The following is a 16,864-nucleotide window of genomic DNA, read 5'->3' on the forward strand; positions in this document are numbered from 1 at the left end:
GAGCAAATATCCAGTACATTTCCCTTCTATTTAAAAGTTGGAGTCTATCTCCACCTCTAAAATTAATGGGGACATGTTCAATACCAAATGAATTTGAAATTGGTCATACCCCCCTGTGGGCACTCCATGAAGTGCCTGGACACTGGGTGTGTAACATCTTGTTTCATGATAGATCTAGCATGTTCAGAAATTCTTATTTTCAATGGCCTGATGGTTCGACCGACATACTTCTTATTGCACCCACATACTGCACCGACACTTTATTCGAGCAAATACCCGGTATGTACCTGGCAGATACCTGGAATGCGCCGCTCCTCACCTCTGACAAGCCCCGTTGCATTTGCCTTCTCAGCCTGGGTTCATGCCTGGCTGATGGGCGGCTGATCTGTTAAATGATAATGATTAGGATTTAATAGGCTGCAATGCTTCGCGTGTCTACCAGATGGCATAAATTCCTGAATTGTAATGCAGTATATATATATATACTGTGCAGTATTGCAGCCAACGGGAATAAAATGCTTCAATCCCTGCCGGAAAATAACTCAATGCACTCGGGCAGAAAACAGTCACAAACCTCAATACACCCGGGTATACCCGAATTCGTGGGACTAGCCGAGCTCGAATAAAGTGTGTCGCCAGTGTATGATCACATATATTACATATCTAGTATGACAGTTAATGAAAGACCTTATTCTATATCTATCTTTGGGGTACAAAGTGAGTAATCTTTTAGTGGGGACAACAAATGGATACCACTTGCAAAAACCGCATCTATAAAAGCTTTTTGGTATGTTACCCAAGGGTTTATGTTGTTTGGATTGAAATAAACTTCTTGAGACCGAAGCAGCCAATGTGTTAGCTCTTTTAAAAGCGAATCTCGGACTGCACTTAGTGATAGAATCTAGATCAGGATCTAATTTAAGAACGTCCCAATGTTTGAAAACGATTGTACGTATTTGCTGTGCTTGTTTATTAAATTTTGTAATGAATAAAGGATTGTTTAAAACTTTAATACGTTTCTGTGTTTTGTGATGAATTAAATCAGTACGGTCCATAGATTCAGCGTTAACATAAGCTGCATGCACATCATTAGAGGAATAACCCCTTGCCAAAAATTTGGAGCTGAGTTCTTTTGAGTGTTTCTCAAATGAATCCTTATTAGAACACAGTCTTCTATATCTTTGAAATTGGCCCTTAGGGATGCCTCGAATAAGGGATTTTGGATGGCTGCTTTTAGCGTGTAAGTAGGAATTTCTGGAGTGTGGCTTGGTAAAAATATCGGTTTGTATAATCATATCAGGATCACCATGGAGTGTCACGTCAAGATAGTCAATACATATTGTGTTAGTGTGAAACGTAAATTTTAAATTGATATCATTAGTGATATGATGATTAATAAAAGAGTGTAAACTATCTAACTCACCGTGCCAAATAAAAATCAGGTCATCGATATACCTTTTGTAAAAAATAATATTAGAGTGAAAGATATCAGTGCTACCATAAATATATACAGATTCCCATAAACCCATAAAAAGATTGCCATATGAGGGAGCAAAAGAACTCCCCATAGCCGTGCCACGTTTTTGAAGATAAAAGTGAGAATCAAATAAAAAATAATTGTGTGTTAATACACTGGCGACACACTTTATTCGAGCTCGGCTAGTCCCACGAATTCGGGTATACCCGGGTGTATTGAGGTTTGTGACTGTTTTCTGCCCGAGTGCATTGGGTTATTTTCCAGGCAGGGATTGAAGCATTTTATTCCCGCTGGCTGCAATACTGCACAGTATATATATATATATACTGCATTACAATTCATGAATTTATGCCATCTGGTAGACACGCAAAGCATTGCAGCCTATTAAATCCTAATCATTATCATTTAACAGATCAGCCGCCCGTCAGCCAGGCATGAACCCAGGCTGGGAAGGCAAACACAACGGGGCTTGTCAGAGGTGAGGAGCGGCGCATTCCAGGTATCTGCCAGGTACATACTGGGTATTTGCTCGAATAAAGTGTGTCGGTGCAGTAAAAACAAAATGGAATCAGTGATAAATGAAATCTGTGCTATAGAAAGTGAAGAGTCTTCAAGATAGTGATGAATAGCCCTTAATCCGTGTTGGGGTTCAATAATAGTATATAAAGACGTGACATCCATGGTGACCCATCGATATTCCTCTCTCCACATAATATCCTTCAATGCGATTAAAAGAGCGGTGGTATCCTGAATATAGGAAGGCAGAGTTTGTACTATTGGTTGGAGGAACCTGTCAACGTATCGGGAAACACCATCCCCCAAAGATCCAATACAATTATCTTGCAAATATGGATGATGAGCAGGAAACAGTGGTTGTACAAAATACCACATATGTTCAGGACTGTGAAAATAATTCAGAGAGAGTAAAAAAAGCTCATAAGGTTTTTGATGAGGTGACTAAAAACATCAAACGACAGCCCCTCAGATCTTATAGATCACTTTGTCAGATTAGAACGTTTATTGACACAAGATATTAGACTCTTTTGGGACATAACAACACTAGAAAACTACATAAGAGTGAAGCGTATCCCTAGGGGCTTACGCATGAAAAAGATGCCCTCTTTTGGATTTGTTAGTAAAGAATTTGAACTCCGTTGGAGAAAAATATTGGATGAGAGTTCAAAACAGCTTATGGAACTCATTATCTGTACAAAAACCAATGAGAAGGCAATCATAGCGAAAGAGATTAATACTCTAAAAACTGAGCTTAATAAATTCAGTTCCATGGAACAATTCCCACATAACGACAACATTTTACTGCAAAATATTGAAAAAATGGAGAAAGGGGTTATTTTGAAAAAACAAGAGAAGTTTTCAAGAGATAGAACTGACTATGAAAAAAATCAGATATATTTCTGGGAAAGACCGATTTCCACTCGGGACTTTAACAGAACTAGAAATCCCCTTCATTCTACACCTCACAAATGGGCACATGATGAAGATAATTTGGATCAAAGGTCAAATACGAAATCCATTTTGAAATCACCACATTCAGACCGCAGATCTAGCTTTGACACTGACTCATCAGACACTACTGATAGACCATCAGTGTCTTTTTCTAAACATGGACATCAAGAATATAAGGATACTGAACGTGTTTTTTTCAATAAAAGCTATTTAACAAATTCCCGTGATGACCCACCTAGACCCCCTCTTAATACTACTAACACACAGGCAAAAAACTGAACAGGTGCAGAAGGGGGGGGGGGGGGGGAAGAAGAACAGGAATAATCACTGGCTCCGACAGCAAGAGAATGAAATACTTCTAGACCCTTCCAAAAGTAATGTTATTAACATTTCTGATACAACTTTGACTCCACAGCAGACATTACTTCTGAACAAGGGACTTAATTTCGCTCCCCATGAGGATTTTGATCTATTTTCCACAATTATTGACCATCAAAAATACACTAGGAAGCTAGCACTTAAGAAATTGTTTATAAAAAAGGATAATGTTAACATGAATTTGACCACAGATCTTGATGTACATGACATTGTTGATGAACCGAGAAATTTCAATGTATGTTCTTTTAGGGAAGACGTCTTCAATCTTGAGATGAAATCTTTGCATCAAGAAGGTTGTACTGAGGACACGTTAGATTCCCCATTTTTTGGTCACATAGACTCCGGTCTTAAAAGAAAATCATTGTTTATACCCCACAGCTCCAAGGGTCCATGTATATCTACCTTTGAAAGGTTGGTCGACAGAGACCTTAGGATTTTGGCTGAAGGTTTTTCCTTTTCATCACCTGTATTTGATAATCTCTCTAGACAGGAGAGGATTGACCTTGACATCTTAAGACATGATAATTCAATTATTATAAAAAAGGCGGACAAAGGGGGCACTATTGTGGTTCAATCGGCCCTTAAATATAAAGAAGAAGCTTTAAGGTTGCTAAGTGATGATAATTTCTATCTGAGATTGAAGACAGACCCCACTATGAATTATATTAAAGATTTACAGAGTCTGTTGGAATTGGGGGATGTATTGCATGTTTTGAATATTAAAGAAAGACAGTTCTTGAATTGTGAACATCCTGTGGTACCGGTGTTCCACCATCTCCCAAAGATCCATAAATCTCTTGAGAACCCTCCCGGGCGACCCATCGTCTCGAGTATTGGATTTTTGGGGGATGGTGTTTCCCGATACGTTGACAGGTTCCTCCAACTAATAGTACAAACTCTGCCTTCCTATATTCAGGATACCACCGCTCTTTTAATCGCATTGAAGGATATTATTTGGAGAGAGGGATATCGATGGGTCACCATGGATGTCACGTCTTTAAATACTATTATTGAACCCCAACACGGATTAAGGGCTATTCATCACTATCTTCAAGACTCTTCACTTTCTATAGCACAGATTTCATTTATCACTGATTCCATTTTGTTTTTATTAACACACAATTATTTTTTATTTGATTCTCACTTTTATCTTCAAAAACATGGCACGGCTATGGGGAGTTCTTTTGCTCCCTCATATGGCAATCTTTTTATGGGTTTATGGGAATCTGTATATATTTATGGTAGCACTGATATCTTTCACTCTAATATTATTTTTTACAAAAGGTATATCAATGACCTGATTTTTATTTGGCACGGTGAGTTAGATAGTTTACACTCTTTTATTAATCATCTTAACACTAATGATATCAATTTAAAATTTACGTTTCACACTAACACAATATGTATTGACTATCTTGACGTGACACTCTATGGTGATCCTGATATGATTATACAAACCGATATTTTTACTAAGCCACACTCCAGAAATTCCTACTTACACGCTAAAAGCAGCCATCCAAAATCCCTTATTCGAGGCATCCCTAAGGGCCAATTTCAAAGATATAGAAGACTGTGTTCTAATAAGGATTCATTTGAGAAACACTCAAAAGAACTCAGCTCCAAATTTTTGGCAAGGGGTTATTCCTCTAATGATGTGCATGCAGCTTATGTTAACGCTGAATCTATGGACCGTACTGATTTAATTCATCACAAAACACAGAAACGTATTAAGGTTTTAAACAATCCTTTATTCATTACAAAATGTAATAAACAAGCACAGCAAATACGTACAATCGTTTTCAAACATTGGGACGTTCTTAAATTAGATCCTGATCTAGATTCTATCACTAAGTGCGGTCCGAGATTCGCTTTTAAAAGAGCTAACACATTGGCTGCTTCGGTCTCAAGAAGTTTATTTCAATCCAAACAACATAAACCCTTGGGTAACATACCAAAAGGCTTTTATAGATGCGGTTTTTGCAAGTGGTGTGCATTTGTTGTCCCCACTAAAAGATTACTCACTTTGTACCCCAAAGATAGATATAGAATAAGGTCTTTCATTAACTGTCATACTAGTTATGTAATATATGTGATCATATGTGGGTGCAATAAGAAGTATGTCGGTCGAACCATCAGGCCATTGAAAATAAGAATTTTTGAACATGCTAGATCTATCATGAAACAAGATGTTACACACCCAGTGTCCAGGCACTTCATGGAGTGCCCACAGGGGGGTATGACCAATTTCAAATTCATTTGGTATTGAACATGTCCCCATTAATGTTAGAGGTGGAGATAGACTCCAACTTTTAAATAGAAGGGAAATGTACTGGATATTTGCTCTCCATACATTACATCCACATGGATTAAATGCTGACTGGGAACTGCAGCATTTCCTTTAATTTATTCCTTTCATTGTACCATTTCCCTTTCCCCCACCCCCTCCCCCCCCCTTCCCTCCCTCTCTCCTCTTTTTGTATATGTGGAATATTTATTTCTGTGATATTATATTAATTCTTTATTCACTGCAATTTCCATTATGCTTAGTCTATATATAATATTGGTTGCAATGTTTATTAGACATCATTGGTCACTGTCTGGCTTTGCCTATTTGTTTCATTTTATCTTAATCTGTACCAGTGTCAGGATCTAGATTTTTGTTATTTATATGTTTCTATAACATTTTATATGTATCTAGTACCATGTATTTGAACATGGTTTTTATTGTTGCATTATACTCCTGCTATGGTGATGTCACCATGGACACCTGCTGATCATCTGTCGGTGATTAGACTTACAGGTGTTTTGGGTCTGACACTCCATAAGAAGGTTGTTTGTTCACTGGCGGATCACTCTTTGACAAAGGCCCACCGGGCTTAAACGCGTCAGAGGATCCGCCAGACTTTTACCCTGATGTTCCATTAAAGTTTTTCTATCACCACCATTGCCTGCATGCGGTCTCCTTCCACGGCTGTGCATCGCTTCTACCTCCGGCGGGAGGTGTGTGTGTTATATTTTTGTTAACATTACTACACTATGTGGTGTTTCTTTATTTTTATGGTACTTACGACACTCCAATGTGAACTTTTGCAAGAATTTTGTGAAACTATGTAATTAAGGCAAAAACAGCGGAAAATGTTGTGGAGCAAATCTGAAGACATTCCCACCTTTATACTTTAATCTTTTGCTTTGATATGAACACTATTGAGAACAAAAGCTTGCACTCCAACCATGTCATTATATAATCTCTCCTCAGTGTTTGAACCATTTACCGACTAGAAAATAATCTAAATCGGGCCTTTTGCACCAACTTGGAAACTCTAGTGTACACTTTGGAGATGCTATTTCTCCTCTTGTAAACCTAATTTTGAAAAGGATACACCTTCAAGAAACCATTTGGAATATAATTCTCATTTTTCCTGGTACAGTTATTCCTTCTGACTAAATTATAACAGCAATATATATGAGTCTTGTATGTATGCAAGTATATCTTTACTTATATAGTGCCCACAGTGTACTCAGCATTTCACAAAGATAATACAGTACAGGGAAATATAATAATACAATAAGTGCAGCAAAGTCAGACAATAAGAAAGTAAATCCCTGCCCTAGAGATCTTACAATATAAGTGGTATGTTGGGAGAGTTACAGAGACAGCAGGTGAGGGATTAAGTGCAGTAGATGAGTGCTTGGCCACAATGGTTGGTAGGAGTGACTGTGGGTGAGGGACAGTAGCCATTAGCCCAGGCTATTGAAATGCTTAATTTAATGTAATAGGTGGGTTTTCAGGTTTGTGTTGAATGTGGGGAGAGAGGGTGCTTGGCATATACTGAGTGTGAGGGAGTTCCACAGGTAAGGTTCAGTGAGGTGAAAAGGTTTTGGGCAAGAGAGAGAGAGCTGTAGGAGGAGAAAGGGATGGAGAGGAGACAGTTGTCTTGACTTAATGTCGTATTGATCTATTTCCTCTTGAATCTTTAAAATATTTCTTATACCGTGTTACAAATGCTGTGATAAGGATTCTGTTAGTACAAGCACTCACACTTTGATTCTTAAATTTTCCACCCAAATAAAAAAATATAATCACAGAAAAAGGTGGAATATTGATTCTTTAAACAATCATACAGATGATCGTCACTAACATGACTAGCCCATTCATCTTACAAATGGCCCAAACTGACATGCATTATAACCTAATTATTTTGTTATCAGGAATGAGGTATCCAAACCTTTGTATAAATCATATAACATTACACAACTCTTACATGTAAATACCAATTTAACATCCAAGTCCACAAGAGTCTTTTGGTATACAGTAGGACTTCACAAATGATATTTCAGCGTGCAGTACCAGAATTTGACAATGTATTTATAGTTGGAGTCTGAATACAATTATTCATTGCTTTAGAAGTGCAAGGAGAAATGTGGCTTTAAATAAATTGGGTAACGGACTGGCTTCAAAACCTTACAGTAGTAACCTCTTGAAATATGATCTCACAGCATACACCCTTATCTTGTGAGAATATACAACTTGAGCTGTCCCAATACAAGCATGTGACTGAAGGGACCTGGTTGAAGCTTTTGGAACGCATACTTTTCTATTAAATGTAATCAATATTGTTGGTTCTGCATTTGGCTTCCAGATCTTACAAAATCTGGACACAGAGAGTCGTAGTCACAGCCTCTGAATGGAAAGATCAAAGTGCTACTGCTTCCTTTACTCTATTTGAAAAACAATGGATCTTCAATTTTTATTCATACTTTTGCTAAATGTAAACTTTTTTGAAGAACAAATGTTTGTAACTCAATCTACTAAATCTAGACATGCACAAGATTGTCTTGTACTTGTTTTACGCTATTTTATGAAATGTAGAAAGGTCATAGAGTATAAAACTTTTATAGATTCAGAATTGCTACATGGCTAATTACATCCAGGAAATAACAATATTAATGTGAATGGAGAGTTCCATTTTGACTTGAACAAGATTGTGACTGAACATTTTAATGGAGAATTGTTGTTGTAGAATATCATTTATAATAAACTACAATTGTTTTTCGTGGCAATGGACATTTATATAGAGTACACAGGTGGCAAATATGCATATAATAGTTGCATGCGAGCAAGAGTAAATCCAATACTGTAATACGTTGATTGACTCTAAAAGGCAAATATTTGTCATCATTACTCAAAATGATCTCTCATTACAACACTATCGCACTGTAATAAATTGTTTAAAATTGGCTTCTCCTCTGAAAGAGTTCAGTTTTAAAAAGAAATATAGGATTTAAAAATGATGCATTTAATATAACTTGTACGTACTTTGTTTCATAGCAGCCATAAAATACCTGTTCTTTGGAATAACATTAGTTGTGGATTATGTGTTTCCACTTCTAATACTGTAGAAGCACCTGGAGGCTAATATTTCTTCTTTGTGGATCACAGCCAGGTAGTCAGTCTTGTAAAATTACCTCCCCCCCAATTCATAGAATATGTATAGTCAGTCCTGCAAGGCTTCTAAAATATCTGCAGAGATTATCAAGCAAAATCCAGTGTATTTTAATTTTGTGCTCGAGGATTACAATCAGGTTATCTCCTTGTATTATAGGCCTATGTTTTTTCTACAGCTAACAATGATCAAATTAACCGATATCACTAGTGTAAAGAGAAAGTATAAGATAGTAGAAAGGATATCTTTAGGGAGGGTATTAAGAAAGCTTTAAAATCTAAAAATCAGATTTTTGGAGCTACTGGGTGTGGACATTTTAGTGGATTAGCTTTACTTCAACGGAATAACACTGCATTGATGTTTATTACACTATTGACGCAAAGACAAAGTGAAATTGCATTCAAAAGAAAGAGATGCGATACCCCTGTACTTACAGAATATGCACCAAAGGAAAAAGGGTTGACCAAGAGAATGGCATGTACAGTATAGTAATGCTCATTGAGTGAAGATACAGCTCAACACGGACACACCCCCACCACCAAGCCATACCTAGCAGATATTCCATCTCCTGTGCAGACCGGATAACTCCTGTGCACACAGATGAGCTGCTGCTCCGGGTAAGTCCTCCGTGGGGTTGCCGCTGCAATGCCGGGTTCAGGGACAGCTGGGAGAGTAATCCCAGCATTCCCCCTCTGGCAGACACGGAACCCTTGATCACGGAAGTCATTTTTCCCTCCGCGATCTCATTATGTGGACCCCAAGCACCGCGCTATAACGGGGTCCAGCTGTATCTCTCTTTATTAATTGAAGTAGCTGAGGGATAATTATTTCATTTTTGGAAAGCCATCAAACAATGCAAACAAATAAGACACTTACACTCCTTCTGTGTTTTGTTTCTGCCAGATTTTATCAATTTTTTGAATCTGAGCTTGACAAAATGCCAAGAAACTTCCTGTTCGTGACTTGTGGTTTTCTTCTTTAAAACGTCCATCTTCAGAATGTATGTGTTCATCATTAAGTAATCTCAAATTAGGCAGTATTTTTAACAGACTGCACCTAAAAGACATTAAAAAAATACATTATTAGTTTTTTTTTTATCAAGTAAAAAAAGCAGGGTATGTTTTTTTTTCACCATCATTCTGTTTTTTTCATGGTAGGAACCCTGAGCCAAACACCCCTATTTATCGCTCCCGAGACCTCCAGTACCAAGATATTAACCTATGAAGTTACCAGGTATGAATAACCTAAAGTGGAAAGAAAATGGCTGCCAAATCGTGGGCCAATAAGAAGCTTGGTTGTGGCTTCCTATTGGATGACAATTTAAATCCTGTTTAAAGACCAGAGTGTAATACCGGAAACTTTACCAGTAAATATCTCGGGAAGTTGGGGGGTCCATAGTGATGAAAATAATGTGGTTTAAGTCTTAGGACACCCTGGTATCAATCATGCAAAAAAAAAAAAAAAGATTGCAGTTAGGGTAGATTATTCAATTCAATATGAAGAAAGTACATTTTATAATAATGTGTCACAATAATTTAATGATCATATGAGTTCTAGAAAGCACTTCTATAAATACTGAACAAATAACCTGTAAAATCAACTACATATTAACATACTAAATAAGTTGCCAATTGCTTTATTTTAATATAGTGAGGCTTGTCATATATTGCTAAGATATCTGACTGTAGAAGCTCTTTCCTTTATTCTCATTCCTTTGATGCCTTTCAAGACTAGAAAAGTTGAAAAGAAGTAAATAGCTTTATTTAAAAAGAATGTTAGATAGGTTTAGTTTTAAGACAAACATTATTAACACAACTGTACTCTAGAGACTGGAAAATATACAATTTACTTATACAAAATTCATATAGTTTTGTCTTTATTTAAAAATTTATCTCACAGTCAGAAATTTCTGCAATGCATTTTAGCTCAACAACAAAAACTATAGGGCATCTATAGCAACTATAGCATCATTTCATGGCACAAAGAAAACACAGCACAAAACGCTTCCAATGGTGCAATGTTTTAATCACATGAAAAGAAAAGCCAAATGCAAAAGTACAATAAAATAATTGTAAAAGCATATCACATCTATTTAGATTGTAAGCTCTTCGGAGCAGGGACACCTTCTCCTAAATGTTACTTTTATGTCTGAAGCACTTCTTCCCTTTATGTGTTATTTTTATTATTTGTTATTTATATGATTGTCACGTGTATTACTGCTGTGAAGTGCTATGTACATTAATGGCGCTATATAAATAAAACAGACAGAGAAGCCCAATGCTACATCCAACATGACAAAAATACACAGTAAAATACTTATATATTCTCTTGAAAAAGGGTCATTTAGTTTAACCCTTTGGCCAAAGCGTTGTAAGCTTGCGAGCCATGACAAGGCAGACACCTGTTCGCAAGTCCTAACACTACCAGATAAAATACTAATGCAATCAATCAATTGCAATCAAGTGCAAGCATGCAATGCAGTCTATGGTTCCAATTTTTAAGGTGCCCTGTAATAAAGTATTAGGCAAAAAACACTGGGTGATACAGATTGCAACCAGTTGACCACTGCATTCGTGGGGACTAATCTTTCCAGTCAAACCCACATAGTAGTCTCTATATGTAGTCTCTCTCTACTCAATTATTCAACACGATCAGGGGATGGCGGCTGTCCGCCACTATATTGAGATCCCAGAAATTTCAATATTTCAATCTGCATTTATTTTGGACGCAATTTTATTTTTACTCACACACAATTTTTTTCCCATTTGATCACAATTTTTTTTTACAATTAATTGGCACTGCAATGGGTACTAGTTTTGCTCCATCGTACGCAAATCTTTTTATGGGGTGGTGGGAATCATAATATATTTTTTCTTGCACCAACACTTTTCGTAATCACATTATTTTCTATAAGAGGTTTGTCGATGATTTAATTATTATTTGGAAAGGGGATGTTATCACGTTGCACTCTTTTGTTGATTATCTTAATAATAACAATTATAATCTTCAATTCACTCTTAATTTTCACATGCACCATATTGAATTTCTGGATCTTCAATTATTTGTGGACATCAACAAAATTATACAAACGGATACTTATAGGAAGCCCAATTCGAGGAACACCTTTTTGAGGGCGGACAGTTGCCATTCTCCTCATGTTATTAGGGCCATACCCAGGGGACAGTTCCTCAGGCTGAGAAGGAATTGCTCTACTTTAGATTGCTTTCTTTCTCAGTCTGAGGAACTTGTCCAACGTTCCCTGGATAGGGGCTATCATTTAAGGAATATTACAGAGGCTTTTGAAATTGCTCTTAATACGGAGAGATCATCTTTGTTGCCCACTCGTGATGATTTAAATTCTCAGTCAGATACTCAATGTAACTGACTCAGGATTGGATCCCATGGTTGTTAGAAATAAGAGACCAAATAAAAGACACAACAAATTTGAGAATGATTGTCCGCTTTTTATCTCTCAGTTCAACAGACAAAGTAGGGAGATAAAATCTATTTTCTCCAAACACTGGAATGTTCTATCCATGGATCCAATCTTGCATAAGTATATTACAACCGGTCCTAAATTTGTTTATCGTCGAGCGAGAACTGTTGGTTCTTATATTTCCCCAAGTGACATCATAGTTCCCAACACTAGCAACATTACTTTTACCACCAAAGGTTCTTTCAAATGTGGTACCTGTAGTGTGTGCAAACACATGACACCATCCACGACCTTTTTTGATACTTCTCCACATCCACATGTATGGGTGGACAATTATGTTAAGAAATATCATATTAATGGTTTCATAAATTGCAATACCAAGTTTGTTGTTTACCTGATTACATGATACGTGGGTAGGACTACTAGGGCTCTCAAAATTAGAATTTTAGAGCATTTAAGATTAATCAGATTGAATGATATGAATCATCCAGTATCCAAGCACTTTTCTGAGTGTAGACAAGGAGGTGTGGGGTAACTTCTCATTTTTAGGCATTGAATTGGTTCGTAATAAAGTGAGGGGTGGTGACCATGTCAATTTATTAAACCGAAGGGAGGCTTATTGGATTTTTATTCTTAGAACACGTTCTCCCTTCAATTTAAACATTGAATGGCATTTGAGTCATTTTCTTTAATTATTGTTCCTTATTTCAAATGTCATTATTTGCTCTGACTTTATATATATATATATATATATACAGTATATATATATATATATATATATATATATGTTTCTTATTATAATATATATATAATTTTATGTTTTTCTCATCTTTCCTTGTGATCATTACATTTATTATAATGTTTTTCAATATTATTCTTATATGTTATGAGTTATTTAATAATATGCTACTATATTTATTACATATCTAGTTCTGTGGTATCCCTATTTTCTTATCAAGTTATCAATATTGTTTTTATTCATTTTTTTCTTGTTTTGTGCTTTTTTTATTTCTATCTTGCTTTAATCATTATTATTATTTCTTTCCTCTTTTCCTCCTCCCTTTTTTTCCTCCTTTTTCTTATTCTTCTTTTTTCCTTTGCTTTTTCTTCAGTTTTTCTTTTCTTCTATTCTTAGGGCTAATCATTATTGACACCTAAGTTTCATTCCTTTAATGTTGTTTTTATTGTTTCCCTTTTGGGCCACCGTCATTTTAACATTGCTTACTACTGTGCCCTTAGTTTATTCCCTGCCCCTCTGGCCTCAGCCTTCACTTCCGCCCTTCTGACTGCCCATTCGTTCAGGCGGTTTGCGCATGTGCAGTAGCACGCGCGACCGTCATGACGTCATTGGGTGGCTCAGTTTTGGCGCGAACGGATCGCAGGTAAGAGGGGTATATAATGGGTTGTTTTAGCAGTGTATGTTATCCTTGATAAAGAACGCACCAGCGTTCGAAACACGTTGGAATTTAGGTTTATGACAGAATAAAGTTTATATTTTTTTGCATTGAGTCCTCTCTTTGCTCCTGTTGGATCGTGCGCTCCTCTCCATTTCCTGTAAACCCACATAAAGAGCATTTATTTTACAGAGATACAAAAATATGCACGTTTCAGGGTGATCCTGTTTGTCAGGTGTCAGGTGTCAAAGTATATCTACGTTATTCAACCTATGAAACGTCTGTTGATCTGTGAGCATATCTTTGGTTGGGGACTTTTGATAAATACCTGCCAGTAAGCTACTGTAGGGTTGGGGTCTTTCAGTATGTAATGGAAGTTTTGAGAGCTTTGTTTTTATATATGAAATTGGGTGGTCTACAGTGAGTACTGCAATGTTACCAAAAAGGTGCTCAATGTAGAGGATTAGTCAATGCACAACATTTAAATTCAGACTTTAGGTGTGAAGACTCTAAAAATGGGTTCACAGAGTATCACACATTGGGAATTCACCTTTTTCAAAGCATACAGCATTTGAATAGATGGAATCAACTGGATTCTGTTAAATGATCTTAATTTACTATGCTTCTAGTATCCATGAGTGATACAGATTGCGACCAGTTGCCCAAGCACAATAATACAATACTTGCATCATAATTGGTTTTAAATGGCTTGATAAATCCATAATTGCTACATTTAAAAAGAAAATGGTTCTATGGGTAGAAAAAATAAAACTTTTAAGCAAACATCATTTGCATAATCACAACAGTTTTATCAACTTTTTTGGACAGGTGAAATGGCTTTGTTGCCTTAACAGAAAGCAAATGTAAATATAATCTGGATATTTAATTCTGAGATGTGTTACTGTGTAAAGTTATAAATATGTTAAACAGAAATATTAGGATTACATTGATTTAAGTTGCTACATTGCAATGTAATTGCTAGAAGCCTGCATCACTGAGAAAAGTCTCTCTTAAAAGTATTAAGGGTTAATCACGTGCTAACACTATATTTTCCCATTTTTTTGCAACTGTGTTTAAAATGAAAACACTGATGAGTGAAGAAGCTGCATTTACAGTGAAGAATTATATGACTTTGTGTTGAATAGTTATAAATAATATAAGTGCCAAATCAACTTGATTAATGTGGCATGAAATGTATCTGAGAGCTACAGGATCTCAACAGTAGTTTTATTCCAGCTGTGTTTGTCCTGTTGAAGGGCTGAATCTATATTTCAGTTAGTGAAAACTTCCTAGTGAATATTGGGACACTTAAGAGGCTCCATTAATCATGACTGCAATGAAACAAACGCATTCCCCTAGGAGTGCAAGAACTGATCCTTGGGTTTAATTTTTAAAATACGACTTCTTAGTACTTCAGTTTTGATGGTGTTATCACTGGCTGCACATGAAAGTAGAAATCTGATTGGGAATTTTTACAGCTAATTCCTTAGTTGGTATCAGGGGTGTGACAGAAACCAGGGGATGGTAATAAATTCCGTATATAGGGCTCCCAGGATACTAGACAGTTTCTACCCTGTTTGGCCTGGGAGTGCAGCCTTATAATACATACACTCCATCCCACAGTTTGGCAAGCGCTGGAACTGAGGGATGAGAGATCCAGACCAGAGTTTGTCTGCTGCCTGATTTCTGTCACCTGTCATGCTAATTAGGAATCAGGTATGAAAGACTGATTTCCTGTTTGCTCTGGTCTCCCCACAAGAGCCAGGAGGCTGGAAGGCTGCTGAACTACAGAGGGGAGAAGCCTCTTCCCCAAACAGGTTCAATCTTTCTGTTCATTTGTGTAAGACTGCAAAAGTACCATGTTTTGATGTTGGAAGTGGAAAAGCCACTTCCAACCCTGAGTCAGGGATATCTAAGTTAAGTTATCGCTCAGGTGAGCAGCTTTTGTTTTGATCTGTTTTCTGTTGTATGCACTGTGGCAGTCTCAGTGCCTGGGACTGAATAAACCAGGCATAGCCTGTTTAAAGGAACAGTACGTGACGCCTCATCATTTAACCTACCCTAAAAGACCGTGTTCTAAACAATCCCGGACAAACGACGGAGCCCCGGAGTAAGCCGTTTGTCACATATGGTGGAGAATGCGGGCAGAGCACTAGGGGGTCTGCGGGTTGAAGAACTTTGAAAAAAAAAAAAAAAAAAAAAAGTTTTTTTCATCCTCTGCAAACAAGATGGAAGACGTGGTGGGTGCGCTGGTACGCAATGTCGCTGCCCAGAAAGACGCGAATGAAACCCAGCAACAGCTGTTAATAGCCCAGCAAGAAACTAATGCAAACCAGCAGCAGACGAATGCAGCCCATCAACAGCTGCTAATAGCCCAGCAAGAGATTAATGCCAACCAGCAACAGGCGAATGCCAACCAGCAACAGGCGAATGCAAACCAGCAACAGACGAATGAAGCCCTGCAAAACGCGAATGCAAACCAGCAAGAGACAAACCGCTTGCTGAGAGAGGAGCAACAGCGGTTCGCTCAGGGCTTACAGCAGGAACTCGAGATCCTGAGGGGGACTATCAGTAACCTTCCACTGGCAGCGGCAGCCCCAGTACCGAAAATGACCAGGGCAAGCCACTACCTTCAGAAGATGGGACCCTCGGATGATGTGGAAGCCTATCTTCTCACGTTTGAACGCACGGCACAGAGAGAGGGATGGCCAGAAGCTGAGTGGGCTGGTCTAATCGCACCCTTCCTAAGCGGCGAACCCCAGAAGGCTTACTTTGATCTAGAGCCAGCCGAAGCTAACGTCTATGCAAAATTGAAGTTCGAGATCCTCGCCCGCCTCGGCGTAACCACGGCTGTTCGCGCCCAAAGGTTTCACGCATGGTCCTTCACGATGGATAAAGCCACCCGAAGCCAGATGTATGACCTCATCCACCTCGCCCGGAAGTGGCTACAACCCGAGATCAACTCAGCCAGCCACATCGTGGAACGGTTGGTCATGGACCAGTTCTTGAGGAAACTTCCCTCTGCCTTACGCCGTTGGGTCAGTCGGAGTGACCCCCACAATGCGGATGAGCTTGTGGCCCTCGTAGAAAGGTACAATGCAGCAGAAGAGCACCCGCAACCCACAGTCGTGGAGCAACCCCACTACCCGAGGTTCCAGGACTCTTCCAGAGACGGTAAAAGGGTACCGGGGTTAAGGGGCGCTGAAGAGCGGCGACCACCTTCACGCAGCACCAGCAACAGTGGTTCGCACACTAAGGGCAATAGCCA

General features: G+C 38.0%; 1 protein-coding gene across 2 annotated transcripts in view; it reads right to left on the reverse strand.

Annotated features, from left to right (window-relative positions):
* Positions 1–16,864, reverse strand: part of LRRIQ1 (leucine rich repeats and IQ motif containing 1) — a 338,249-nt gene that overhangs the window by 144,359 nt on the left and 177,026 nt on the right. For both annotated transcript variants that reach the window (XM_075600485.1, XM_075600486.1), the window contains exon 15: positions 9,643–9,822. In XM_075600485.1, coding sequence (XP_075456600.1) covers positions 9,643–9,822 — 180 coding nt within the window. The remainder of the gene's footprint in view (positions 1–9,642; positions 9,823–16,864) is intronic.

Source organism: Ascaphus truei, chromosome 5, assembly GCF_040206685.1.
Source record: "Ascaphus truei isolate aAscTru1 chromosome 5, aAscTru1.hap1, whole genome shotgun sequence".
NCBI classification, from domain to species: domain Eukaryota; kingdom Metazoa; phylum Chordata; class Amphibia; order Anura; family Ascaphidae; genus Ascaphus; species Ascaphus truei.